General features: G+C 40.3%; 5 protein-coding genes across 5 annotated transcripts; 3 read left to right on the top strand and 2 right to left on the bottom strand.

Moving 5' to 3' along the window:
• Window positions 1-541: 541 nt before the first annotated feature.
• On the bottom strand, window positions 542-5,932 carry EAE98_002856 (uncharacterized protein; the record flags this gene model as incomplete). Its single annotated transcript, XM_038950476.1, has 1 exon — window positions 542-5,932. One exon carries the CDS (start codon window positions 5,930-5,932, stop codon window positions 542-544), a length of 5,391 nt encoding a protein of 1,796 aa, XP_038813005.1.
• A 6,639-nt stretch (window positions 5,933-12,571) lies between these two features.
• Window positions 12,572-13,639, top strand: EAE98_002855 (uncharacterized protein; the record flags this gene model as incomplete). The annotated part of the gene is made up of 1 exon (XM_038950475.1): window positions 12,572-13,639. One exon carries the CDS (start codon window positions 12,572-12,574, stop codon window positions 13,637-13,639), a length of 1,068 nt encoding a protein of 355 aa, XP_038813004.1.
• An 869-nt stretch (window positions 13,640-14,508) lies between these two features.
• On the top strand, window positions 14,509-16,253 carry EAE98_002854 (uncharacterized protein; the record flags this gene model as incomplete). The annotated part of the gene is made up of 3 exons (XM_038950474.1): window positions 14,509-14,589; window positions 14,677-15,897; window positions 16,074-16,253. The coding sequence occupies 3 exons, from the start codon at window positions 14,509-14,511 to the stop codon at window positions 16,251-16,253; spliced, it is 1,482 nt and encodes a 493-aa protein (XP_038813003.1).
• A 1,608-nt stretch (window positions 16,254-17,861) lies between these two features.
• EAE98_002853 (uncharacterized protein) lies at window positions 17,862-21,713 on the top strand (the record flags this gene model as incomplete). The annotated part of the gene is made up of 13 exons (XM_038950473.1): window positions 17,862-18,186; window positions 18,235-18,416; window positions 18,473-18,709; window positions 18,768-18,782; window positions 18,845-18,994; window positions 19,053-19,118; window positions 19,215-20,007; window positions 20,063-20,481; window positions 20,529-20,877; window positions 21,034-21,158; window positions 21,216-21,389; window positions 21,435-21,537; window positions 21,607-21,713. The coding sequence occupies 13 exons, from the start codon at window positions 17,862-17,864 to the stop codon at window positions 21,711-21,713; spliced, it is 3,045 nt and encodes a 1,014-aa protein (XP_038813002.1).
• A 3,327-nt stretch (window positions 21,714-25,040) lies between these two features.
• On the bottom strand, window positions 25,041-26,782 carry EAE98_002852 (uncharacterized protein; the record flags this gene model as incomplete). The annotated part of the gene is made up of 3 exons (XM_038950472.1): window positions 25,041-25,764; window positions 25,846-26,655; window positions 26,709-26,782. The coding sequence occupies 3 exons, from the start codon at window positions 26,780-26,782 to the stop codon at window positions 25,041-25,043; spliced, it is 1,608 nt and encodes a 535-aa protein (XP_038813001.1).
• Between the last annotated feature and the right edge of the window lie 309 nt (window positions 26,783-27,091).

Genomic DNA, 27,091 nt, shown 5'->3' with positions numbered 1-27,091 from the left:
ATTTAAAAGTATTCTAATAAATTTGAATAATAATTAATTTTCAGAATTCAATCTTTTGTTTTTTAAATATTATTATATTGAATATAAATTTTAATTTTTGAGATGATTCAAAAAGAAATATATCAATCAATATTTTGAGTTTTAATTAATAATTATATTTCTTTTCTTTTTATTTTATTAATTTCTGTTGGTTTGAGAGAGATACGGAAGACGTGGTTCCCACTATGTGTAGGCCCCTAAATGTCTATTTGTATTCAATCTAAGGAGCTAGCTAAATGAGGGAAATAGTAGGCCTTATATAGGCACTACTGAAAGAGCTAGTCTCCTTCGCTTTCGCCTAATACCTTTAATACAGTTGCCATTGTATGGAAGTCATTCCTTTGAAGTGAATTCCTTTGAGTGAATTCCCTTGTCCACACACTCGGAACTCTCTTTTATGGCTTCAAATACAATGGCAGAAAAGAAATTCGTGAAATCATAAATATCCTCCATCTGCCGGTTAAAGTCCCTGACCTCTTACCGGCAGAACCAATCCCTTCCCCTAATCCCGTTCCACCCACTTCATTGCCTTGATATCGATCTTATTCGTATTGATCAGATCAGCAAGAGCTTGACACGGCTTTCCTTTCGTCATCGCATCGGCCGGATTAGTCGGACCATCAATCCAGATCACCTCAACGATCTCTCTCCGCTCGTAGGATTGACGTAGTGCCATGATGTCGATCATTAGTCTCTTTTCACTAGTCGTTCCCAGCTTCGTGAGTAGGTCGTATAGCGACTTGGAATCAGTACACAAAACTAATGGAATCTCCTTGCCGAGAATGGCGCTAACTGTAGAAGTGATTGCCGCACCGATGTCAAATCCCTGAACTAATCCGTATAGTTCAGATGCTAAAACACTGCGTGTGACTCTCTTGCATTTGATGGACGACCAATGAATGATATTAGCATTGTTGTGTTTATCCATCATTACGATCACATAGCCTATTTGGGACGAATAGTCCTTATTATTCGCAAAAGAAGCATCAGCAAAGACAACAATCTTAAGTGAATCTAGGTCAAGTGGTACGTATTTGAGTCCTCTGGCAGAGTTTTCTTTTTGCCACTTGATACGCTTATTCAACGCCGCAATATCATCCTTGCCAGGTTGGGTTGTCTGTGCTGCCATGGACAGATCGAAAGATGCTTCAGGTTGGCACATAGTCGCAATGTATGCTCCGCGGGCTCGTTGTGCAACATATTGTTCATGTGTAGAAGCATGCTTCCGAACCTTGCCACGCGTACCATGCATATCCATGGATTCAGTAGACACAAGCTGCAAATTGTCGCATTGCTTCTCCTGGTCGAGATGAATGTCATCGCCCTTAAGTGTAAGAGTGACACCATTAAACTTCAATGGGTGGTCGTGAGTGAGTTCCTCGCGATCCTTAGCCATAAAACCAGCCTGCTTGAGTTGCTCGTCCTCAGCTTGTATAAACGCACTATCCCCAACGATGAGTGTATCATCTGTTTGAAGTCCTACAATGCCGAATCCAGTCCCCTTATCACTAGTATGCAATAGACAAGGGTCATACGTGGATTGTTGCATCTTAAGCTTCTCACAGTGATGAGTATGGTATGTTCGGAACCAATGGTTTCCTGCCTCAGGAACACCATACAATGGTTTAACAACTAGTAAAATCATACCGGTTGGTAGATCCATCTCTTCCGGAGCATGGGCATAAAAAGTGCGATGCAAGTTCGAAGTGGATTGAGTGTACGCCTGAGTGATATCTCGAATATACACTCCTGTGCCTGTCTTTCGAGTACTCGCGGCTAGTGAGACTAGAATGCGTTGACACGATCGTTGGATTGTCGGGGATTGTGTCAATACAGACGTCTTATCAGCATCATTATATGCTTGAATGACTAGCCTCGACTTGCGGAATTCAGTATCCGTCCCCTTGTTCTTGATCTCATCGACAAACCGCGACTTGAAAACACGCGTGCCAAAAGGAACATCCGAAAGTGGTACAACCTCGAATACACCCTTAGCCGTCAATCCATCAATTTCCTTCTTCCTGGACTCCTTATACATGATGGGATCCTTGGGATCGGCAGCAAAACATTCGGGGTGGTAATCCTGTATATGAGCTCGAATCTGAGGTATGACCACTCGCGGGAAAGATGTCGGAGTAGGAATCTGGTCGTTCTTGGATAAATCCAAGAGGGGTTCCTCTGGGTTCGTCGCACGTGTGACCGCTGAAGGAGGCGATATAACTTTGCCAGATTTTGGCAAAGTTACCTCGGGATCAATATCATGATCAAGTTCCTCAACCTCCTCAATACGTCCAGCTTCTAATCGCTCATAATACGGTTTTACTGATGTAGACCTAAACCTTGTAGGTCCATGAGGTAGATCAAGAGTACATGTCTCCCCTTCCATGCTAATGAGTGAAAAAGGTCCTTTCCACTCACCAGTAGCTGTTCCATTGCCCTCCCTCCAGACCAAAACCTTGCTGTTCGGCAATAAATCATGAAGTACAGTCGTAGAGGGTCCATTGCGTGTATTCAAGGCCTCTCGTACTTGCATAGAACTATGTAATCTGCGAACCTCTATCATAGCTTTAGAGATCGCGGCAGCACGCTGCTGAATAGTAGGTGTCGGAGGGCTGGTGTCGACCATGCGGGGAAATGTCCCAAAAACGAGTAAGGTAGGTACTAAACCATCAGGTCCAGCAGTATCGTTGATTGCCTTTACAGCCATCTGGAGTATAGCTGCCTTGCGAACACCGAGTTTATGAACTTCTTCGTAAATAATTTCGTAAGATCTGCGCAATGGTGCATGAAATCTCTCAACAATACCGATCGAATGATGCGCCTCTACAGGGACTGTCTTTGTCTGAATGGACATTGACGTAGCATGTTGTTGAAACTCTTTTCCGACGAAGTTGGTACCAGCATCATGAGTGATATACTCTGGTGGACCAACATATGTGTCGATCCAGCACTCCCGGAGTTTATCCCATGTATGCTTCGCAGATACGTTGCTTAGCCATCGAGCGGCTTGAAAGCGTGTGGCTTCGTCAACAATATGCAGGATCGGATCATTGTTGATATAAAGCACATCGACAAGTATGGTATGGTTGAACTCAAAATCCTTGTCGGGCAAAGAGAATTTGAATCTGCCGGGCGACTTACCATGGACTTGACAATGGTGACAAAACTTAGTAAGCTGTTTGATCGCCTCAAAGTCCTCGTCGTGCCCGGAGCGTTTAAGCACCTTATGGAACTTGCGCGCGGATGGATGGCCGAACCGACGGTGAATTCGTCGCAGCTCAACTTCGGTGAGATAGCAATCATTACTACCAACAGAATGACTAATCAATCCCTCGATATTGACGTTCCATAGCAGAAATGCATGGCCAAATCGTCGATATACAGGATAGACGCCTTTAGGTGTAATAGCAACATCATCAAGATTGTCATACTTGAACCTAAGTCTATCCATATCGGCCAAAGAGAGCAAGAATGGAAGGTCGGCTTCCATCACGTTCCATTCTACCTCCCCAAATGGAAGCTCAGTGTAAAACGAACCGATGGAAGTCGTTGCTCCAATGCCGTACTGGATTGTCACCTGCCCAGCAGTAGCTGTATCGTACTCAACATCCTCGATCTTTTTCCATGCCAAATACTGGTTGTATCCGACAGATGATCTCTCAGCTGCACCCGTATCGATCATAATGCCAAAGAACGTATCAGCACCGTATCGCTCGTTGTTCGTACTGAACGTCTCAGCTGTTAACTTATGAGCGCTTGCAGCATTGTTGAGATTAGTCGCCACTGAAGAACCATCACAAGCACCCATGGAGGTAAAGAATGTCCTGGAGACCCCTCCAGAACCGCTTGTATCAGTAAGATATTGATCAATGAGATGATCATCACTATCGTCACTATCATCGTCACTATCGTCGTCTTGATCATCTTCTTGTCCGATATCAGTGACGAACTGCTCGTATTGCTTCGTAAAACTCTTGTCGTCGAGTTTGCTGTACTTGGTACGGTAATCCGTCTTAAGTCGGTCTTTCTCCTCCTGTGTATGCTTGTAGTATCTACAGCCCTTCTTCTTGCAACCAGGGAAGTAACAATCGTCCTTGCCCTTATCAGCCGGTGCAGGAAAAGGTCGTCGTCCGGTGTATTTATTATAAGGTTTCCGGGAGGAGGAGCCCGAAGATCCATTGTTGTAGAAACGTCGATCTGTAAGGAATGTCTCAGGCGATGTGTCCTGCTTCGGAAATGCTTTTCGATAAGAATCGATAGCTTGCTTAATCTGGTTAATGAGCTCTGTAGTAGTTGAACGAGGGTTGCATATTGCAGAATAGCACTCCGGAACACCGTCGCATGCAGACAAGATCCTAATATAGTATGATTGGGAGTCGCGCATATTGCTGGGAATAGTATGCTGAATAAAGCGTAAATCCGTGATCATCGTATTAAACACTTCCTGAGGTTCCTTAGTCGGGTTCTTCTCGATGTAGTCCTTGAAAGTGACTCTGTTCCACTTGAGAAGCATATTTCGCTGATGTTCAGGTCCTTCGAAATTGTTGACCATCATCTCGCATACACCATCATACGTCTTAGGAAGAGTACTGAGGTTAGCTTGATAAAAGTCTCTAGCGGCGCCTGAGAGCATGATGGGGAATGCCGTCAAAGTCATCTCGGTTGGTACAAATACCCTACGGCAATGCTCCGCAAATATGGAGATCTTCAACTGAAAGGAATCGTCGATACCCTTATACCTGTCGTCATCTCTGTAGATCTTAGAGAGATCAATAAGGCAGCGACTCTGATTGCGTTGATCATCTTCCCAGCGGTTGGGACGATCATAATGACCCCCATTTCCACCACCTCTGCCACCGCCTCTGCCACCACCTCTGCCACCACCTCTACCGCCTCTACCACCTCGGCCACCGTCATCATCATCATCATCTGAATCGTCATCGTCATCAGGTGATCCTGCAGGAGCGTCAACCGGTGGAACCCTAGAACCTGGTAAAGGTGTATTTCGTGCATCCCCAGATTGGAATGGAGATTGGAATGGAGCTGGTCCTCCCATCATTGAGCTACCTGTAACTTTGCCAGGTTTTGGCAAAGTTAGTTGACCAGCTGTGTCACCGTCTTGAGGTTCGGGAGGTTCGGTTTGTGGTCTCGGACCGAGTCCGACAGGGAGGTGAGCCCATTTCGTCGATACGAATGGTTGTGTTTCATTAGACTGATATTCCAGGAGTTGATTCGTAGTCCAATCGTGATACTTGTTGCGGTCAAACACTTCCGCAAGAGCGTCCTCGATACCCATATTGATATCAACGTAAACTCCATGACGTCGTAAGACTGTGCGAAAGTCATATAATATCAACTTGTCAACATTCCTTAATATGCCTCTACGAACGCGGTCGAAATCGGATGTGACTGTATCCTGAAGAGGTGCGTCGGTGATCCCCATATCCGAATACGCAGCCTTCCTAAAAAGAAAGTATCCGTCGGCATGGTGCTCTGTTCCCAACCTGAACGCATATCCTTTGTAGAACTGCCTGGCTTTATTGAGGTCTTTTGGAAAAGAATAATCCTGAAGTTCTCCTTTGAATCCCAATTCCTTTATAGTTTCCTGAGCTTTTCTTTCTTCAGTTGCTTTGTCAGGAGGAACGTAAGGATCAGGGGGAGCGGTAGGCTGAGGATGAGGAGGAGCACTGGTCGTATCCAGACCTTCGTAGTGAGAAGTGCTGAAACCTGCTTGTAGAGGATCAGTACTGTCGATCGTTGTATCGACATACCCTCCTATGCCGGTGGATTTATCGGATGGAACCGGTTTCTTGCCAGTATCGGGTTTCTTGTCAGGATCGGGTTTCTTGCCGGCTTGCTTAAAATTAGCGCTAGCACTTGCCCGGGACGTCATGGTGCTAACAACGGGAAGTAAAAGAAGTAAGAGTAAAAAGGTATTTCGAATAAGTAAGTAATTTGTGATATCACTAATTAGTGTTGGTTTGAGAGAGATACGGAAGACGTGGTTCCCACTATGTGTAGGCCCCTAAATGTCTATTTGTATTCAATCTAAGGAGCTAGCTAAATGAGGGAAATAGTAGGCCTTATATAGGCACTACTGAAAGAGCTAGTCTCCTTCGCTTTCGCCTAATACCTTTAATACAGTTGCCATTGTATGGAAGTCATTCCTTTGAAGTGAATTCCTTTGAGTGAATTCCCTTGTCCACACAATTTCTTTAAGGTTGTGTATTAAATTAAAAGATTCTGTTTAATATTAATAATATTATTTAAAGATTAATTAATTATCAAGTCTAATATTTGAGGTATTAATAGAAAACAGATTTATAAGTATAATAAAAGTATTCAAAATTCAATATAAATTTCAATTTTCAAAAAAATTAGAAAAGAAATATATCAATCGATTCTTTGAATTTTAATTGATATTTATAATATTTTTCTTTTTATTTTATCAATTCTTTTAAGGTTATATATCGAATTAAATACTTTGTTTTATATTATAAAAACTAATTAAAATTATATTAGTTATATAATATAAGTAAGATAAGCTTAGTAAAAGCTCTTTATCTCAAATTCGAGTTTAAGTTTATTTCGAAATTTATTTTGTTTATTCTAGAATAGTTTATGTATTATAAGAAAAATTATTTGAAAATAGTTATATATCAGATTTTAAATATTAATATACTTTTTATAGAAAATTTCGAAATGGATTTTAAAAACAAATAAATAAAGCTAATTCTAAAGGTTATTCAATGATATAATTTATTTTACAAAAAATCCCAAATAAGATTGAATTCAATCTCTTTATTTAAAATTTCTATAAACACATTATATAGATTCTAAAATTTCTTTTTTCATCAGGCGAAAATCTATTTTTGGGGTTTTGATCAAATGATTCAAATCGGCCTCAGTATAGATACTAGGTAGATATATATGACAGAGTATCTCAATTTATACCAATATATTTACAATACAATCAGGACCTTTCTTTCATTCTTCTCGTATTTTCTCCACGTTATTAAACTACTTCTTAAGCACCGGGACGTACCTTTAAGCTTCTCCATTAAGTTTCCATCTTTTCATCCACCATGTTCTTTAGTATGAGAACTCATTTTGATAGGACGCTGTAAGTTACAAATACAATCCATCATCGATTTCTACATTGACAGGAGACAATGTCTGTATACATCTCATGATTGAGTTTTGACCGAAGATTCAAGACATTCCGAGAACGATCCATATTGTATATACTCTGTATTGTATCACCCGTATAGAGTATGAACACATCGACCTATGATGCTTTCCAAATACCAAGGCTGTTTCATGTTCTGCTTTTACCCGTGCCTCCCTTCCATTGGTACGTGTGACCCCTTTTTGTCCAAGGAAATACTACGAGTACCTAGGTACCTATCCTCCTATCGTACCAAGAAATGATTAAGATTCCAAGCTCGCCTCATATTATACTTAATCTTCGGATACACGCATGCTTGGGATTGGTTACCATTGTAAATTCAGCTACCGGGGAGAACAGATGGATAATCTTCTTGCGGTGGAATGATTTGTTGAGGGTTGATTCGGATGTGACTCTATTGATGGCTATTTGATTAGAAAAATTATTGTTGCCGACGGTTACGCTGGTGGTAAGTGTATGTTTGTGTACATGTATTGAAAATGTGCTGTGACTAGATGCTTTGATGGTATCTTCATTGAATTCAAAGATAGGAGATTTAGCATTTCTGCCTCTGCCTCAATTTACTCTATGGACTATCTCGAGGCGATAGATCTATGAAGTTGACTGGCTCGACTGGTACCCAACATTTCACCACCTCGATTTCGAGAAATCCATCAGTACTTCTACCTAATAATGAAAGTCCTATACAAAGAAGGAGATTTATCTCTAATGTCCCATCTCATGTCATGTCTTACAAACCCAGATATAACATGATAACTTCAACTTCATCCCATTCCAAACCAATGACTCAAGATTATCTGATCGATGGCTATCCGCAATGCAAAAATCTATATCTATCAAAGAACGTGGGACAATCCCTAGGTGAACCCTCACTTCTCCATGCTATCTATCCATCAAGCAAGCTGGCATTGTATAGAGAATTACAAAAGGTACTCGTTCACGTAAACACGAGTCAGTCCCAGCCCGTACACACCAAACCTGAAGAAATCACCATACCGGTACAATTGAACAACAATACACCTACCTCTCTCTAGCCAACCCACCACCAAAAACGGTACAAATAATCATTCCGTAGCCTATCGTATAAATTTCAATTCCAAACATAAGAAAACGCAATTACATCCTCAGGATGCGGTTTGCGGCTTGGCTCCGGCTCCCCAGTACGCTTCCACGATTTTATTGTTTGGTCCTCATTTTGGCTTGTCCAACTGTAGATCATGCTATGCTGCATGATACCGCGTGGCAGCTACATCATAATCGTACATGAACGAATGGATTGCAAACATTCAAGACGCCGCCATAACCGTTTTTTTTTTTTTTGGATTGTTTTTATTTTATTTTATGGAGGGGCTGGAAAGGTTGAAATGAAACATTATGCTAGGTGATGGAAGGGAGTTTGGAACGGGAGAAGATTCGAAGCCGCATGATCTGTGACACGGTGGGAATGATGGGAGGGAACAAAGCTGAAGGGAGGGAGGAAAGGTAGTATGATGGGTATCTTTCTGTACGAACGAGAGAAGAAGCTGGTGAGTTTGATGGGGATGGTTATATTTTGTGATATTGTAGAGGATAGAGGATAGAGGATGGAGTAGAGAAAGGAGCAGGATAAGGAGAAAGGAGTACCCAGCATGTAAATAAATCATAACTTGATATTGCAACCGAGGTCCACACTCTTTTTCGTACTCCTCCATAGAACTATATATTAACTATATCTATATATTTATTACAGTTCAGGTACACATACGATATACACAGAGATAAGTCTCGCAGCTGCATGATCGAGTGTCGGAAGAATACGAAATCATGGCACGCCTCCCCTTCCCCTAGGTACCGCCATTCCCTTTAATTATCCTCGGTATGCATGCATCCAGGAAGGAAGCTGGCGGGTGGGAGGATCAGATCGTTGAATGTATGTATGTATGTAGGTATGTATGTACCTATGTATGTATGTGTATGTTGATGCATTTTAAAGATGGGGTGCATTGTTTTGGGGAGATGTGGAGATTCGATTGGTGGTTTTACTCTGTTAAACGCTGTGGTTTATCATGGGTTGGGTTGATATGATATCCCTAGGTCCTGGGTAGATGGTCCAATACAGGAATTGAATGACTGTTTGTCTGGAGGTTTTTGTGGAGTTGGTAGGAGGTAGGAGGTATGTTCGTTGCATTTGTTTTCTGCCTACAGGTAGTAATATTAATTGAATCCTTTGTATGGGTTGGTTGTATATATATTGTATATATTATATATATAGATCTCAATAGATGTATATAAATGTATATAAATAGATATAGATAACCGATATCCCTGCTACGTGCACGCCCCTACTATATGTACGTTTTTTTCAATCAAAATAAAAATCAATTTAAAATTCAAAAATCATTAGAATAAGATAAAATTTACTTCTGAAATTCAATAATATTATTCATTTTGATTCTTCGAAATTTTAAATTATTAAAACAAAAATCGATTGAATAATAAAAGAAAAGGAATATATGATTTTAATATATAAGTTTTCAATAAAGAATATATCAAAGTCTATTTATAGAATGAAAAAATATTTTAATAGATTTTTTGATATTGATATTCTTATAAAGAAATCAAAAAAATCAAAAAAGTGATAAGAATTGATTTTAATATAAATTATTAGATTTTCTAATTATTTTTATTATCTTAAAGAAATTAAAAAATAAGTTTTAAAACAAATTTAAATTTATATTGAATATTAAAGTTTTGAATATTATAATCTTTTTGAAATGAATTATATTGAAAGTTAAAATATATAAATTTTAGTTTAATTAAAAGAAATTCTTTAAATAAATCTTTTATTTTTAAAATTCTATTTTTAAAATTATTTAAATCTTGATTTTATAATATATAATGAAATTCTAATTATAAAATTATTATTATAGTATATATTTTTTCAAGAAAAAAGTTTTTGTAATTCAAAATATTATTAAATCAATTTTTAAAAAAAGAAAATCTAAACAAAAATTATTTTAATATTAATAAATCCTGAAAATTCAAATATTTAAAAAATTTATTAAATTAAAAATCAATTGATATAACTTTTTTCTTTAATATTAAAATGGAATATATATAATTGAAGATTATAAAAATCAAATTTTCAATAATAATTAATAAAAGCTTATGTTATAATTAATATTATATCAAATCAAATTCTTAGTATTCATTTTTAAATCTTTAATTAAATAAAATATTAATAAATCATAAATTTTAATATATTTCTCTATATTTTAAAGATTATTATTATTATATAATTCAAAAGTACAATTAAATATTATAAATTTATTATTTTATTAATAATTAATTCTTATAAATTTTCTTTTTAAAAACTATCAGATTTTAATATTGATATAATTTCAGAATTTTGAGAAAAAAGTTTAATTTTTTCAATTACTTTATATTATAATATAAAAGAATTCATAATTTCCTTAAATAAAACTTATATTTCTGATTCTATTATAAGATATATTAATAAGTAAATAACTTCTTATATAAAAATTCAATATCTTATTTATTAATATTATTATTATAAATTTTCAGAATTTCAGATTTTTTATTTAAAAACATTATATTAATTTAGTCAATTTATCTTAATTTTAAATTTCAAATGATTTCATTGCTTTTTTAATTTCTAATTCAATTTAATATGATATTTTATATAAATAATAAGAGCGTGCACATAGCAGGGCCGTGCATATAGTAGGGATATCGGTTAGATATAAATAAATATAAATAAATGTATATATTATATATGAATAGATATAAATATAGATATATATCTACCTATAAACTACTAGGTACTCCTTGATAATATTTGAGGTACTCGAGTAGTAAAGAGAGAAAGATAGGAATTGTAGCGAGGAATATGGAGTAGTATGGAGTCGTCGATCTAGACACAATCCTTTCTCTCGGAGTGACCGTCACCATTACTGATATTTGGGAGAAAGCGTTTGCTTCAACCAAATGCGTGTGTGCGTGCGTGGTTGAGTACGAGTATCTACCTAACCTTATGTTATTGCTGTGTCGGTACGAAGTAGTGAAAATGGAATCTTTTCTTCTAGACTCTGGAAGTCTTGAGTCTAGAAGACTTTTCTCTTTAGATCCTAAGCTACGAAAAAGAGAAGGACGACTAGTATTTCATAGTTATGGTCATAGCCATACTCGTAGTCATATTCATAGTTAGATTCATAGTATCACGCAAGTATCAAGTAATGCCATCTATAGTCTTATTATTAAGCCCTCCCTTGGTTTCATCTCTCCACGTTTCTCATTTGATATCAAAGCAATCCATCAACACAAAAGATCACAAACTCCTTGGATGCACATCCTAGCCACTTTTCCCAATGTTTTTCCTTCACCGATACTTTTCTCTCCATTATTCAATGATTATTGCTACCTTGAGTATTAGTCTATTGATCGACTCACGAACCTAGGAAAAGGACCCTTTAAATTGATAAACCTCCGAAGTGGAAGCTCTTTCCTGCATCTTTTTCCAATCCATCAACTCACCAACTCCATCTACCGGCCTCCCCAAAAGAGATAGATGATCGCGCTCTTCTTCCCCCCATCCCTCCCTCCCCCTCCCACCCCCCCAATAATAATATTAAGGAAATTCCTGGTTCATAAGAAACAAAACTTCCCCAACCTTAGTAAACATTGAGCATGAGCATGAACATCAATATGAACATCAAGATGAACATGAACATGAACATGATGACATCCACATGAGCAATGTATACCTAGTACATGAACCAACCATACGCTATCACATCAATCCATTTTGGCCGGCTTCATTTTCGCTTCTTCATTCTACAGATAATTCGATACTTGCTACTTTTTTATTTCATAAACCAGAGAGACTTGATTTGTTATATAGGAAAGGGGAAGAATACGAGAACGAGAAAAGACTCCTCCTTCTACCTACTCCCTTTCTTATCATCCCTCTCTCCCTCCCTCCCTCTCTCTCTCTCCCCCCATTCTTCATTCCTCTTTGCGCTGGTATCGCGAAACTTCCAAGAAAACATTACTGTACAAATACTATACAACACAATACAACACAACACAACACTACACTACAACCCTTCACCAAACAATATTGATTTCCAATTCAACTTGGAGAAAAGATATTAACCACTCAAGGAAGAGAGACACGTCAAGACTCAAGATTATCCAAAAAAAAGATTTTGGCTATTTTTCCTTATCGATTGCAGCAAATAAGAAATTACCCGCGATATTACCTTCCTGTACTTCTTTATCATATATTCACCAATACAGCCGTTCCATGCCGTTATTGGATCCTCACAAAGGACGCATATAATCATGGAACCCGTGCCTGAACTCCACTCCCTCGAGGAATTCAGAGCATCTCCAGTACCAAGATTACGATTACAAGAATCTGCCCTCTACGATAGTCAAACTCCGATAAAGGATCGAGAACAATCTAGCAGACCTCCGAATCTTCGTCGAACTACAGATCCAATTCCTCAAACCCCTCGTTCTCCAGGATGGTCATCTCCTGTTACTCCTTCAATTCCTTTTCGCCCTCGAAATACCTCACCATATGCTAGAGGTCATTTTAGATCAAGATCAAACGGCAGTGCTCTCGCACCTCCAATGTCGCGCGCACAATCACTCCCAGGCGTAAATGGGGCTGGTCATTTACTCATGTCTCCTCAGAGACCCGCGAGTCCTTTGAGTTCACCAGCTCGAGTTCGCATACCCAGAAAACCAGCAGATGAAGTGTTCCCAGGCTTTCCGAACCGTGCTTTGATCAATATTAGTGAAGATGGACAGTCAGCGATAGAGGAAGATACTCCAAAAATGGCAGATCGAAGTGCCTCACCAATTTTGGGTATACCTTCCAATGGTAGTTATACACGAGTACGAAGACCAGCCTCTCCTTTACGACAGATTGCACCAACAAGTCCTTTCTACAGTGGCACAACACCCACGACACCATCCTCATCGACTTCGTCGACTTCATCCCCATCATACCACACTATGAAATTCGGCGAATCTTACCTCACATCCAATAATCCCACCAGTTCATTGTATTATCCTGGTTCATATGCATCTTCGTCAGTTCCTTCCACGCCTACCTCGACTCGATCTCGCAGCCCAAGTATATCCAGTTTGGAAACAATACCTGATACACCAGATGCAGAAGAAGCTGCCTTGGAAGCAGAGAGAATTGCTCAGTTGAAAGCTGCAGCAGATGCGGCGGATGGGTTTGAAGGTGAAGATGCCAAATCCAGAGGATTAGATACTTCAGGAGGGCGTAACAGAGTTTTGGGAGGGTTTGGTACACGAGACAAGAGAAAACGTTGGAGTGTTTGTGGCGCTGAAAGACGAGGTGATTTGAATCTAGATACTATTTGGGAGGATTGAGATTGTTGAACCACGATACCACGATGACGAATGGTCTATGAAAGTTTTGTTTCATGAGGAGATTATGGACTGAAGAAGTCAGTTGTTTACGGGATGCGCTGTTCAAATTACACGGCTTCAGTACAAAATTCCGATTCGTCCCTGCTGTACTCCACAGTCGAATTGTCTAGATCTGCATATCTAGCAAAAATTGGAATACTGAATGTCAATCAGTACTTTCCCTTGCTCATACATTATTGTACGATACCCCTTCAGCATTTTTGAGGGAATGGGTTTATTTCCCAAGGAGCATTATATTCGGCGTTATCAAGGGATTGGTATGGTAGCATTGCAGAGGTTATTTGAATTTTTCCCAAACTGTAAATAGGAATAACGAAAGTGGCATGGATGATTAGGTTGAATGACAGTCCGTTAGCTACTATGAAAGGGCGAGATGAATTTGAATTTGTGAAGTGTATGTGAATTATTTGTTGCTCTACTTTCTTTTCCTTGCCTTGGTTCGGTAAATATTTGTGCTCCCTTGCACTTGGAACCCCCTTTCTTATGAGTTGATGGTGTCCCTCGCCTTGATGAGAATACTATCAATAATCTACCAAGGAGTAGGGTTATTGAGAGAAGAGAAGTGTTTCTCGATATACTTATAAGATACGATGAATATCCTTTCAAAAAGTGAATAGCTAGATAGTAGCTCGAATACGAAATCACAGTCTTTTCCCTTCATCTCAAGTCGTTCATTTCTCCACTCTCTTCTTTGGTGATATTAATCACTTGATTGGTACTCCTTTACACTTCCTTATATTTACTAAAGGTTCTACTTATTAGCTTGCTATTTGGCTAGTGTTTACATCTCAAGTTAATTCGGAAGTACAATGCAGCTTCTTACTGTTGTCGGCGCTATCGCCGTTTTGTCCAATGTCGTTTCGGCGGTTCCTCAACCGAGCGAGAAAATTGTATGTTATTTCGCTTTCTTGAATCCCCTCTTTTTTTATCTTTTGCTTTGAATGGAGATATTTGTAAATTTACTAAAGAATCCTCAGGAACAAATTCAAGTAAAACGATGGGGTTGGCCGTGGAGTACTGATTCGGGAAAAGGTGGACATGGACATGGAGGTGGTTCGTGGAGTGGCGATGATGATGACGACGATGACGACGACGATGATGATGATGATTCCAACAATTCGATTCGATCACTTTTACCATTTACACACCCGCATTTGGTGGCTGAAGAAACAGGAACTAGTACTACGGTTTCTGGTACTTCCTTTTCGACATTTGTATCGAGCTCGTCTATTGCTAGCTCTTTGGCAACAAATGTCTTGGTTTCGGCAGGTGGAGGTCTCTCGACTACAGTTTCGATTGTTTCTACAGTTACAGATCCAATTCTTTCAGCTACTCCCGTTGTAATCGAAACATCAACATCACCATCACCAACATCCACCCTTTCAGCAACCCTCATCATCGACAACACATCACTCACTCTCTGCTCTGCACTCCCCACCAGCATCGTTACCGTTACCGAAAGCTGCACTAGCACAGAATGGATTACTGTTATCGAGAGCGGTTCTTGGACTCTCACTCCTTTACCATCTACAACCCCCGTATCCGCATCGGCGAGTTGGACCACCACACCGTTGCCTTCGGGCTCGCCTTCGGGAGCAGTGACTAGTGGAGGCAATTCGACGGGGATTTGGACAGTTACTCCAGTGGAGACATCGAGCAGAGTTTGGACGACGAGTCTGGGGAACGCGAGTGTGACTTCTTCTTCGGCACTGGAAACAGGAACGGGGACTAGTGTGAGTGCAGGACCTTCTATATCGGGTAATTCGTCATCGTGGGTATTGTCATCATTGTCGTCAACATCGTCATTGATATCAGCAACATCGACTCCAGCGACTTCTACTCAAGAATCGACTTCGACGACTCTTCTTTTTTCTACAACTACGATTCCCTATTCCTCATCTTCATCGTCCCTCTCATCCTCATCTTCTCTCCTTCTCTCCACTCCCATCTCATCCACCTCCTCCTCCTCCTCCCTCCCCGCCCTCCCCATCTCCACCGGCACCACCGATCTCCACCCCAGCACCACCATCGCCTTCACCACGACCGTCACCACCATCCAAGCCAGCGGCACCCCGAATCCCGCCGCTGTCCATTGCGGACTCCATGGTTTACCCGTTGGAGATTATTTCCTCGCCGAGTTTGTGGAGGATAAGGCTGGGGTACCGGTTACGTTGCAGGGATGTTGGGAGTTTTGTGATGTGAGTTTTGGGTTTTCTTTTCTTTTCTTGCGCTTGTTTGTTCATTTTCCTATCTTGATTGAGTCTTCTTCTTTTCTCTCTTCCCCCTTGCTCTATTCCTCTTCACTTCATCTTCATCTTCACTTGAAAATGAAGTTTCGAAATTTTTCGAATGATGTAACTAATCACCACAAAAGGGCGTCTACGGCATAGACAAAGGATGCGTATCCTACTCCTTCTATCCGGAACCCGGCACGGGCGCACCCAGATGTGATCTCTTTGGAGGAAGCGTGGCGCAGAGCTTGGATAGCATTATTCCGAGTGTGCCGAATGTGTGGTTTGATTTGGAGTGTGGGGATCCGACTTTGAGGGGGTGAGAGGGGTGACAAGGGAAAGGGATGATAGGTTGGAGGGGGAAGAGATGGAAGTGGGGTGGTGGGGTGGTGGAGGAGTGATAGGTTGGACGGGTGATAGGTTGGAGGGGTGAAAGGAGATGAGGGTGAGAGAGGAGAGAGGAGAGACGAGAAATGAATGGGAGATATAGTGAAGTGGTTTAATAGAGAAGAGAAGTGTCGATGACGACAAGGTGAGAGGTGAAGGGAGGAAAACAACACGCAGAAATTGTAAGGGGAAATAGTTGTAATGTCTAGTTCAATGGTATTTTTCATTTCTTTTTCATTCTTGTTTTCATTCTTGTTTTCATTCTTGTTTTCATTCTTGTTTTCATTCTTGTTTTCATTCTTGTTTTCATTCTTGTTTTCATTCTTGTTTTCATTCTTGTTTTCATTCTTGTTTTCATTCTTGTTTTCATTCTTGTTTTCATTCTTGTTTTCATTCTTGTTTTCATTCTTGTTTTCATTCTTGTTTTCATTAGAGTTGTTTTTCTTAGATTTTAGAGAGAAGTGGAGAGAGGTATATCCATCTATCTATCTATCCATCCATCCATCCATCTTATCCATTTGCATAAATACATATAATTACAAGTAAAGTAAAATTATAATTAGAACGTATCAGCTAATAGTGAAATTTAGAAATTTGGAAATTTGGAAATCCTTTCTCGCATTCTTCATCTATATTTATTAAGTTTTCGTTTGTCTTCTTTTTTTTGTTTAGTTTGTAAGGGAGAGTGTTTATTAGATTATTCATTAGATTATATATGCTTTTCGCTTTGATGAGAGAGATGATGATGAGAGAGATGATGTTATGGTTATGATATCGAGATTCGGGTAGAGTAATATTTTTTCTAAGGATAGCTGGAGTTGTTGAGGATATCTGAAGAGGAATAGTTTTAAAGTAGCTTTTTGTATGTATTTATATGTGTAAGTAGATAGGTATAGGTAGGTATTGAGGTAAAGTTGTAAACTTGTATATTGGGATGTTTCTAATTACTTTGTCTTATAGTGAGTACCATACAAACTTCTTTTCCTAGTAACACTATGAAACTCCTGGCTACCTAGGTAGTTATATCAATTTCCCCTCAGCGCCAAGTTGACGCTGAAAGACATGAAGACAAAAATTGAGTACCTACCTACCTGTCAATAATCAAATTTCTTATAATTCTACTGATCTTTTATAGTTCATTCGCTCAAGGACAAAGGTGATACACGATTTGCATACAATGATATGTCATTAAGAGTGTGGTTACAGTGGTGGCCCCCTATCAGCCCTCATCATGATAACTCTAACCATTCAGCTTAACGCATTATAGGTGTCCATCGTATGGGAGCTGCGTATATGGCTGATTGCGTCTGTGGAACCATGTATTCGGTCACCAGCATTTGCATACATGAGAAAATGCTCCTGTGCAGACAGGCTCTCGGTGCGCCTTGAACACTAGATAAACACGTAGAAGAATGCGAACACTCAAGCTTGAGCGTAGCTCATTCTTCCTCAAATAAATTATGACAACAAATCTATAAGGGGGTAACAACTTCGATTTACCAGTATTGTTGGAATTAAATTCTTAACCTTTGGAAATTTTTGCCATGGTTGCCCAGCCCAAGTACCGCAGAGAACCTGCACGTATCAGGTCTCTGGCCATACCAAATTATACCGAACAGGATTCAGGAAATTTCAACGCACTCTACGAAGCAGTAAAAAGCAAGGAGCATGACCGTGTGCGCAATCTTCTTGGAGTGTATGCTCACTATACCATTGAGCTTGCTGATTCGGACGGTTGTAAGCTATTGTATATTGCAGCTGCCTCTGGTTGCACCCCCATTGTCGAGTTACTTCTCCAACATGGGGCCAATGTGGAGTCTTTCAACAACTTGACGAAGTGCACGACGCTTTATCAGGCCGTCGAAGGAGGTTGAATAGAAGTAGCTAGGATACTTATTGATGCGGGGGCCGACATAGAGACAACCAATGTCGATGGATTTACCCCATTATTCGCTGCCGTTATGAAACGCGATCTACATCTTGCTGAACTGCTCCTAAGGCGCGGGGCAAGTAAAGCCATTCTGCTCAACAGTGGCAAAGCAGTCGACTTGCTTGTAGAAGGAGACAATGAATTGAAAGAACTACTGCGTTCTCATCAGGTCCTCGATGGGCCACCGGTGCTTGGGAATAAACACGATACTCTCTATCTACGAAGGCATACGAGGAGCTTCATATCCTGAACTCTAATGAGAGAGCCAGCAAAGTTTTTGCTTGTCATGAGTTTGAAGTTAATATCGTTGACTTTTTTGTTGCTGATCGCGAGCAAAGAGTCCATGTTACGAAGCCGATCTATGAGATCCTTTACGGAGCCACAGGCCCACAGGCGATAATGGATAAATCATATTCTGACAATCGTCCTCGCTTGAGATGGTATCATCTCCCAGCAAACAATGTAAGCAGCCCTACTTGATGTACTAATGATTCTAGTGTATATACTAATCACACATCAGATGGAATGGGTGGAGGTACAATATCTTAGATCGCAGCTCTATTATGCATTGCTAACTTGCGCTTGACTGGTGTTTAGGCATTGACAGCCCGTATACTTCAAGACCGTGGTATTACTTTGATCAGTGAGTCGAGATCTAATCTTTCGCTAACGAATTCTGCTCGCCGACAATATTGCACAACTACTGCCCATTCTACTTTCATGCGGCCAATATGCCGTGCATTCGAGGTAAAATAACCATCTAGTATTTTCCAAGGAACGGGATGATTGACCTCTGTTGGTCTAGCAACCTGTATCAAAATTTGGAATGTCATCGGATACGTTAGCTGTTGGTGAACAAGTTATGATATTCGTAAGCACAGCTGGCACAAGACGCCTAGTTTTCAATGACTGATACGAGAAACATGTTCCCTACCTCCACTTCGAAACTCATAGGGCGTACCTGAAGATGGCTAGGGCTATACGACAAGTTAGAGAACGACAAGACTTGTCGAGTCCCCAGGCTTGCCAGATAGACCAGGGAAACGCGAATTCGGATGAGAAGGTCTGCATTGAAAATTGTGAGACTATGCAAAAACCAACTACAAGAAGTCGACTTCAGATATCTGTAGAAGAGATTCTTCATCAGCTTACTCGGAGTTTCAAAAATATGAGAAAAGGTAGATCGGTGAAATGGGAAGCTAATACTGGTGATCATGATATGGAAAAGGGCGCACATTGCAGGAATTTTGATAACATTAATCAGAATCCCGAATCAGAACCAATTAATGGACTGGGTGTAAAAATTCAAAGAGCCAGTGAAACCACAGGTAAAGATACGAATGTTGCTGATGAGAACATACATTCTCTTGGGAATCAAAGAACCTTTGAAATTCGACCTGAAAGTTACAGAAAGCAAGACGCTGCAATTCAGCCATCAATATCAGAGCAGAGAGGCATTGATGAACATGGAGGAGGAGTTGGAGATGCAGTAAATGCAGGAGAGTCACTCAAACCAGAGGAAATGACGCCTGACGAGTGTTTAATCAACGGCTATTTGCCACTGGGGATTTCGGAACGAATCCCTTCTATTCAAGTACGACGGACTCTTGATCAATATTTCTATACCCATCTCGAGATATCTGAAAACGTCTCTCATTCGACCAGAGACAACGATCAAATAGTGTATCGGTTTACAAAGAATAGCAGTGACCCCAAAATGTTTATGGTAGACCAGCTGTGGCTCTGGATTATTAACGATGGTAAGCGAGAATCTGAGATGGATGCCATGGACTTTGCTGACGATTCGTAACTAAGATACTGTAATAAGCTGCTTCCCTCAACGCTGGGATGCACAGAATATTGGGTTGCCGAATCCGCATGATTCCACTGCTCGAATTTGCTCCAAAAAAACTATCACACAAGAGAATCCAAATCATACCGTCAACAATAATTCTAACAAGAATGATGTGCCTACATCAAACACGGAGAGTCTTCACAATAAGCCTAGCGACTTTGATGGGGGGAATCAATTCCAAGTGCCTCGAGATAAGAGCCCATTGGACGTGCATCAAATGATTTTGAGACACCTGCAAAAGTCGTCTCGGCCTTCAATTGAATCTGCATACCAGCTGGCAAAACTGATCACGGATATGTGTGCAAACGTTTTCAATCCTCACGAAATCCCGGACGAGTTTCAGTTTTTCGAGTTCTTTGAGCGCTCTATCGGGTCGTTGGTAGGTACCTCTCTAACATTGAGCTAGGGGATAGCTAACAACTGTAGATTGACAAAGAAGCAAAGTGCTATTTGGAGTTTGCTCACACGCTAGACCGCGCAAACGCGGCTATTGGGAACCCAGAAAAGCCATCTTTCAACATCACAGCGGAGACTCATTTATTGGTGGAAATAAAGGATATCCGTGATGAGCTTGGAATTTTGCGCATGGTTCTGACAGACCAACTGAATGTTATGAATGATTTCGCATCAGTTGTAGCCAGAGGCCATGCCCGAGTACAAGAAAGTATTCAGGCAGGGAAAATTGCTGCAATGCCAGAGACAAAACCTGATGTGAATCAAAGTCTAGACAAGCCAGAATTATCGCTTGACTTGGTCATTCCAGATGAAGAGAATAGTAAGAAGAAGAGCTTATTCAGGATGATGACAGGAATTTCGGACTCCCAAGGCAGGAAAGAAAGTCTATCAAGTTCGGAAACGAATTAGCGCCACAAAGAGAACGATGATAGCAGAAGCTCACAGGAAATCGTAGATTTATTAACCCAGATTTTAGACGGCAACAGGGACAAAGGTAAAAGCCAATCTGGCGAATTTATGGTGGAAAAAAATAAAGTGATCGAGAATCATTTGCATAGAATTGATCACATGGATCAATTGGCAGAGAAGACATATATCGCAGTAGCTTCCATCAAGCCAGACATAATTTGGACAAAGGAATGCTGACATTGTCATTAGCTCAACCACCTCCTCGATCTCAAACAAAAGCAAGCCAACATATCAGAGGCTGACTCGGCGAATAGACAAGCAACCGAAAGTTTGGAGCTTGCGAGATTTGCACAAGTGCAGGCTGATCAAGGTTCGCAACAAGGGAAGACTCTCATGATCTTTACAGTGGTCACTATTTTGTTTGTAAGTGGCCACTTCACTACTAGAGACATCATCTGACCGCAGCAGCTACCGTTATCGTTCGTAGCAGCATTTTTTGCTATAGAAATGGACAAATTCCCCCTGGATCATAATGGGAAGCTGCCCATGAGCTATGTTCTCAAGTACATGTGTATGTATCCATGCCATGAAAATAGTTGTACCGCGACACTGCAATGTTTTCCCACTAATATCATCGTAGTAGGAACTTCCTTCGCGGTGTCGGTACCTCTCATTCTACTTGCCTTCAATCATGGAAGAGTATCCCGGTGGCTAGCAACATACACCACAAGAGTCGCAAATCCCTGATTCGAAATTCGACCTCCTTAAAAAGTGAATTGAAGAGAAGGATAATAACAATACGAGATGCATATATGTCTTAGCGATTTGTTTTCTAGTCCTTCTATTTAGGGTTCGGGCATAATGTTGTTAGCGCTAACATCATTTTCTGAATTATACCCGTGTCGAACGTCGAAAGTCTAACGTTATGATGACTATTTTTATTTCTCCTTGATGACTTATTACTGATCCATCAATACCTCTCCTACCCACTATGTATACATATCACGATATTTCATTACATTTCAAAAAACTGAGATCAAATCAGATCTTAATTCCCATCACCCTGTAGAGTCATTTAATGTATTCCATCCTATCAAATAGTACGAGAATAGAAAATAATATCCGAACAATGGATATACGAATCTATATTCTCAAACTTCAATGAGTGGGCACTCTAAAATCCGTCTGCTGTCTCTCTCTTCAGAAACTATGATTTCTAAGCTAATAGCCGTATGAATTTACGTTATATATCTGCCGTATAATCAAAGTAGTAAACACCCTCCTGTTCTGAAGAATGTCACACTTTATATGTATTTATGCAAATCCGCTAGATCACTTGTTTCTTGACATGCGATATCTATCATCCATATGGCTATATTTTTCAAAAAACTCTTTACTGGTATATTAGGTGACTACGGTCTTCCAAGGTTCAACTCATCCTCGCTTGACTAGGAAATAGTATCAAAGTAACTGATTATGAGATAACTAGTAAGTGAATCTATCTCTCGTAAGTTTGAATACGGTCATATAATCAAGTGAAGTCACATATTTCAGGGTGGAAACTAGTCTTCTAGTTTACACTATCAGGCTTCACACTCTAAAATATATGAGCTCTGAAGCCTAGATAAACATTCGCTTATATAAGAATCAATATCATTCAATGAATAGAACATTGACTTATGAAACAGTATAAGTAGGTAGCGATGCAAGATCTCGTACTGAACTGATTCATTCGGCTACTGCACAAGGTATTCATCGCCGTAAACATATACAAAATACCGAACCCTCTTACATCTCCCCTTTATAAGCACCCAACATTCCCGATCTATCCAACCCATTCAATTCATCTCCTCTCTCTTCTTCTTCAACAGTCCAAACTCGAGAACTCAAACAATCTCCAAATCGGATTTTCGAATAAGAAAAAGTCGCCTACCTACCAATCACCCAAACCATAAACCAGACTTTCGGATACCAAACCCACCAATAAATCCATCAAAAAGTCCCATACCCACTACTTCCGAACACACACGAACAAATAGAACCAATCAAAAACATTCAAGATGATTTCCATGTGCTGCACACCAAGATCGGTCTACACCAACACTGTCGAAGGCATCTTGGTCTTCTTAATCCTCGCCGCGGCCATCTTTGGTCTTTGGGCTCTCGTGAGCTTCTTCCAAACGCTCTTACGCATGTCGCTCGAGATTTGAGGAATGTCTTTCTGAAAAGTCATTCGTGGGGGGGATACTGCTGGGACTAGCAGAAGGGATATGATATGATCGGATTGTCATATCTTTAGGCGCATAGAGAAGCAGTGCTAGTGCTACTAGCACGGGACTATTTTTATGGCAAGGATGAAGATGTGACGGAGAAATTGGGAGAGGACCTGGCTATGCATTTGGGAAATTCAATATGCAAAGCCTGTGTGGGCGGAACTTGCGGATGGGGAGTGATATATGATGGGCTGAAAGTCTATTCGTCCCATTTTGTATCTATCCAGGGTTCCGAGGAATATTGATAGGATCGATGAATAAATACATCATTATCATACCAACTAAATACAATGACTGCATGAGTGAAAAGAAAAATGTGAAATCGAAGTTTGCAAAGTGAATTTTGAGAGTGAAATAATCTCGACTAGAATGATGACGTCGTTGTTATTCTGTAGAATTGAAATCGTATTACCCAGTCGAATATAGTATATCCAGAACACTAATATCCAGCGCTTGATTCACTCACATCGTAACTAGAAACATTAATCAGAAAAATTTCTAACAAAATCCTTCATGAGGTTAAAATGTTCTCAATTATTAAGTGTTATATCTTCTCAGATATATATATTATAAGCATACTAGGTAGGTAGTATAGATTGGTATTTTATGATTCGAAGCACTAGCTACAATAGAGGACCCTGTATGCGATTAATATTATTAGGTTACAACATCAGTATAAACTAACCTTTGATGGTTTTTTGATTCAATCTGAATAGGGGAATGATGCTAAACGACAGGACAACAAACAATAACATCAATACGTAACCTTATTTATCTCAAGGAGACTTGATAGAAATTTAAACCGCACTCATTATCTCCTACTCTAAAGACAAACTGGAACTCCCACAAGAAATTAATCGACGGATAATATAACATGAGAAAAACAAAGAGCCACATCGGACATACTATTCTCGCTTCGACAGGATAGTCATGAACTTCGAATTTCGAGGAGCTTTGAAGCTCGCTAAAATAAAGATATTTACATGCTCAAGAAACGGAAACATTTAGGACACTGTATCCGGAATAACATTACTATTTACAGAATTGATCTGCCATATGTACCATCCCCGAAGAACTAATGCTTGAAAATTCCCATATAACAGTAAAGATACCCCGTCCTTGCATAGATAGAAACTGTTGAACTCATTTCCAGGGACGAAGAAAAAACAAAAAGAACATTGGCACAATGAAAGGTCTACTTAGTCGACTTCAGGGTGAAAAGAAAAAAACACAAGGTTCCAGTGTCTTAATACATTCGTCGCAAATCTATATAGGTTTGATTTGATCAGTATATAATTATTCCAAAGCTATTCTAATACCAGTAAATCAATATGCAGCAAGAGAATTATAGTCGCTGATAACACTGTTGATCGTTTCGTCGATGCTGCCGAGTGCCGCTCTAGCTTTCCTCTGCCGCCTAGTCGCGCCCATGTCCTTTGCCCTGATCCCGCGCACTCGGAGAAAATATTCTGTTTTACTTCATTCCAAACATGGCCGAGCATGCAATGTTTGACAACATGTTTTTCAAATCCTTAATTTACATATGCATACGTGCTCAGTAGTACATTGATTGTTATCTCGCGCCACTAGGTTTTTCTCATATTCTGCACAACCTCGACACCACGATAGGCTAATAGAGACGGAATCAATCAAATACTAGCGCGTGCCATTTCGATGGACGTATTGTATCGATGACGTGTCCGTACAGACCATGTTACTGTGCAATTACTTCACCCAGCAAAGTTAGGGCGCCCGCTTCTGTATTTTGACGTGTCCTATTCCCATCCGTCGTTAGATTCGGTCACAATCCCCAAGATGGTGGAAATTTCACTGGCTCAGAAGGAGAAAAGTCTGCAGGAGTAGATTGGCAGAGGTCAGTTGTTTTCACTGCTGTTGGTCGACCGAAAAATGCGTAGTGAACAATTCCCCGGTCGTTGAAAGGCACTGGCAATCCATTTTCATCTAATTCAAAACCCATATTTTGCGATTCTTTGTGCCTTGCTCCCAGTTCCCAGAATTGTTGGATCATTTGAGCGACAATTGCATTATCCCACATCCCTTCTCGTCGCGGACATCTTAACATTAGCTCCATTGCTGTCTCTCGAATGGAGGGGGTAGGACAGTGGATACAGACGTAATAAAGCGGTCCTATAATGCCAAAATCACTGCTGAAAGTAAGCGGCGGCCTTCCGTTCATCGCATCCTGTTCCGCAGCTACGATTAGCGACCTTGACAAGTCGATGATGATTTGAAAGTCGTCCAGATATTTCAAGAACCTATCTGTGTCTACCATATCAATCACAACTGTCATATCACTGATGTCAGGAAACATGCTAGCCATGATATTCAAAGTCGTGTGATGTATTTTCAAGAGTGCAGCACCTTGCACTTCCCTGCTGGTGAAATCCTTGCTTTTGGATAACATAAATTGTTCAAATGCAAGGTTCCAGAGGAATAAATGAGATGTGTATTTGTCGAATGTAGCGAGGCTTTCTGTGGGTTGTAAAATGATAGGTAGGAAACGCCTGTATATTTTCAAGTTAGCATGTGCTTAGTAAATGGAATTGATTTCGAAGCTTCAACATAGAAGGACATAGTTTGCTTACTCCATCATATAGAATGACCTGAATAACCCATCCATGGCTTCATCTAAAGCATTCCGAGCGTCTTCTATACTTTTAAACTTTTCAAAAATTACACCATCTTTCCCGGAGACGTCTATCAACTTTTCAACAAAGTTTATCTTATCATGCTTACTTTTCGTCTCAACGTAAATGATAGACTGTAACGACAGTCTCCTGAAAAGAGGAGCAATTTTTTCCTCGATGATTTGATTCCTTGTAGAAGACTTCCTTATATCCCGCAGAATTCCAAGCCCGCTTTGAAGATGGACCATTGCTGATTCATAATAGCCTCGCAGGCTATCAAAGCAGACGAACAGTATGCAGGCCATGAGCGCCGTGAGCGGCTCTTCTTTCCCATGTGATAAAGACCTCCGCAGTGCTCCTATGGCTTTCGAGTACTGACTTAGTGCCAATTGGGTGTTTTGGTTCTCGAATGATGGAGCGGATTGCAGCCTCTTCCGTGAGAAGTCTTCATGCAAGGCTCCTAGTGCTATCACGGCGTGCCGTAAAGAAGGCTTTTTTGTAGAAGCAGCCAGTATAAGGTTTCCCCAAAATGAGGAATCATAGTATCCAGATAGCTCCGCTGCTGTATTTCGAAGAAAAAAATCGAAGCTTCTTTTTTCTTCTGCGTTCCCGGGTATGTGGACAGAGATTTGTTGAATGAGGTTTATACAGTCCGTGAATTTCTGACTGGAAATCATAATATCGCTACTGTACCCATCGCACTTTCGTCCGGTCGTTGAACACCGTTGGCAACTCGGTTTGGCCTCGTCGCACTTGATTCTCCTGGTTCTGAAAGCTGTGTAAGTTGGTGTCCCGCCTACAAGAGGGCAATTTGATCTTACTTGCAAGTTCCGCATCCTGTTTTAACCTTTGGACCCGATCGTCGCTTGCGTTGTAGAATCGGACCTCTCGCCATCTCGATGATTGAAATGATTTCATTTGAACAGAAGTAAGTCGTCGACCTGCCGGCCGACTTTAAACCTCATCTTTAAGTTTCATGCTCAAACTTCGGCGCAGCAACTGGTAGTCTGCCGGGTTGTTTGGTTTATATCTGCCCCACGAAGGCACAAGGAAGTGTCCCAGAATGCCAAATCTTAGCATGGTCCGTGCACAATCCACTAAGTCCACCAAGGCTGTTTTATCAGATAACCTTAAAATGAGCGACTACCTGTCCCCTGAAAAAGTACTTTACAACAGACTTAAACCCCTTCATTTAAAGCAGGAT

The sequence above is a fragment of the Botrytis deweyae genome, assembly GCF_014898535.1.
Source record: "Botrytis deweyae strain B1 chromosome Unknown BDEW_005, whole genome shotgun sequence".
Classification (NCBI taxonomy): domain Eukaryota; kingdom Fungi; phylum Ascomycota; class Leotiomycetes; order Helotiales; family Sclerotiniaceae; genus Botrytis; species Botrytis deweyae.
The sequence above is the reverse complement of the archived record's forward strand: the minus strand, read 5'-3'. Positions and strand labels throughout refer to the sequence as shown.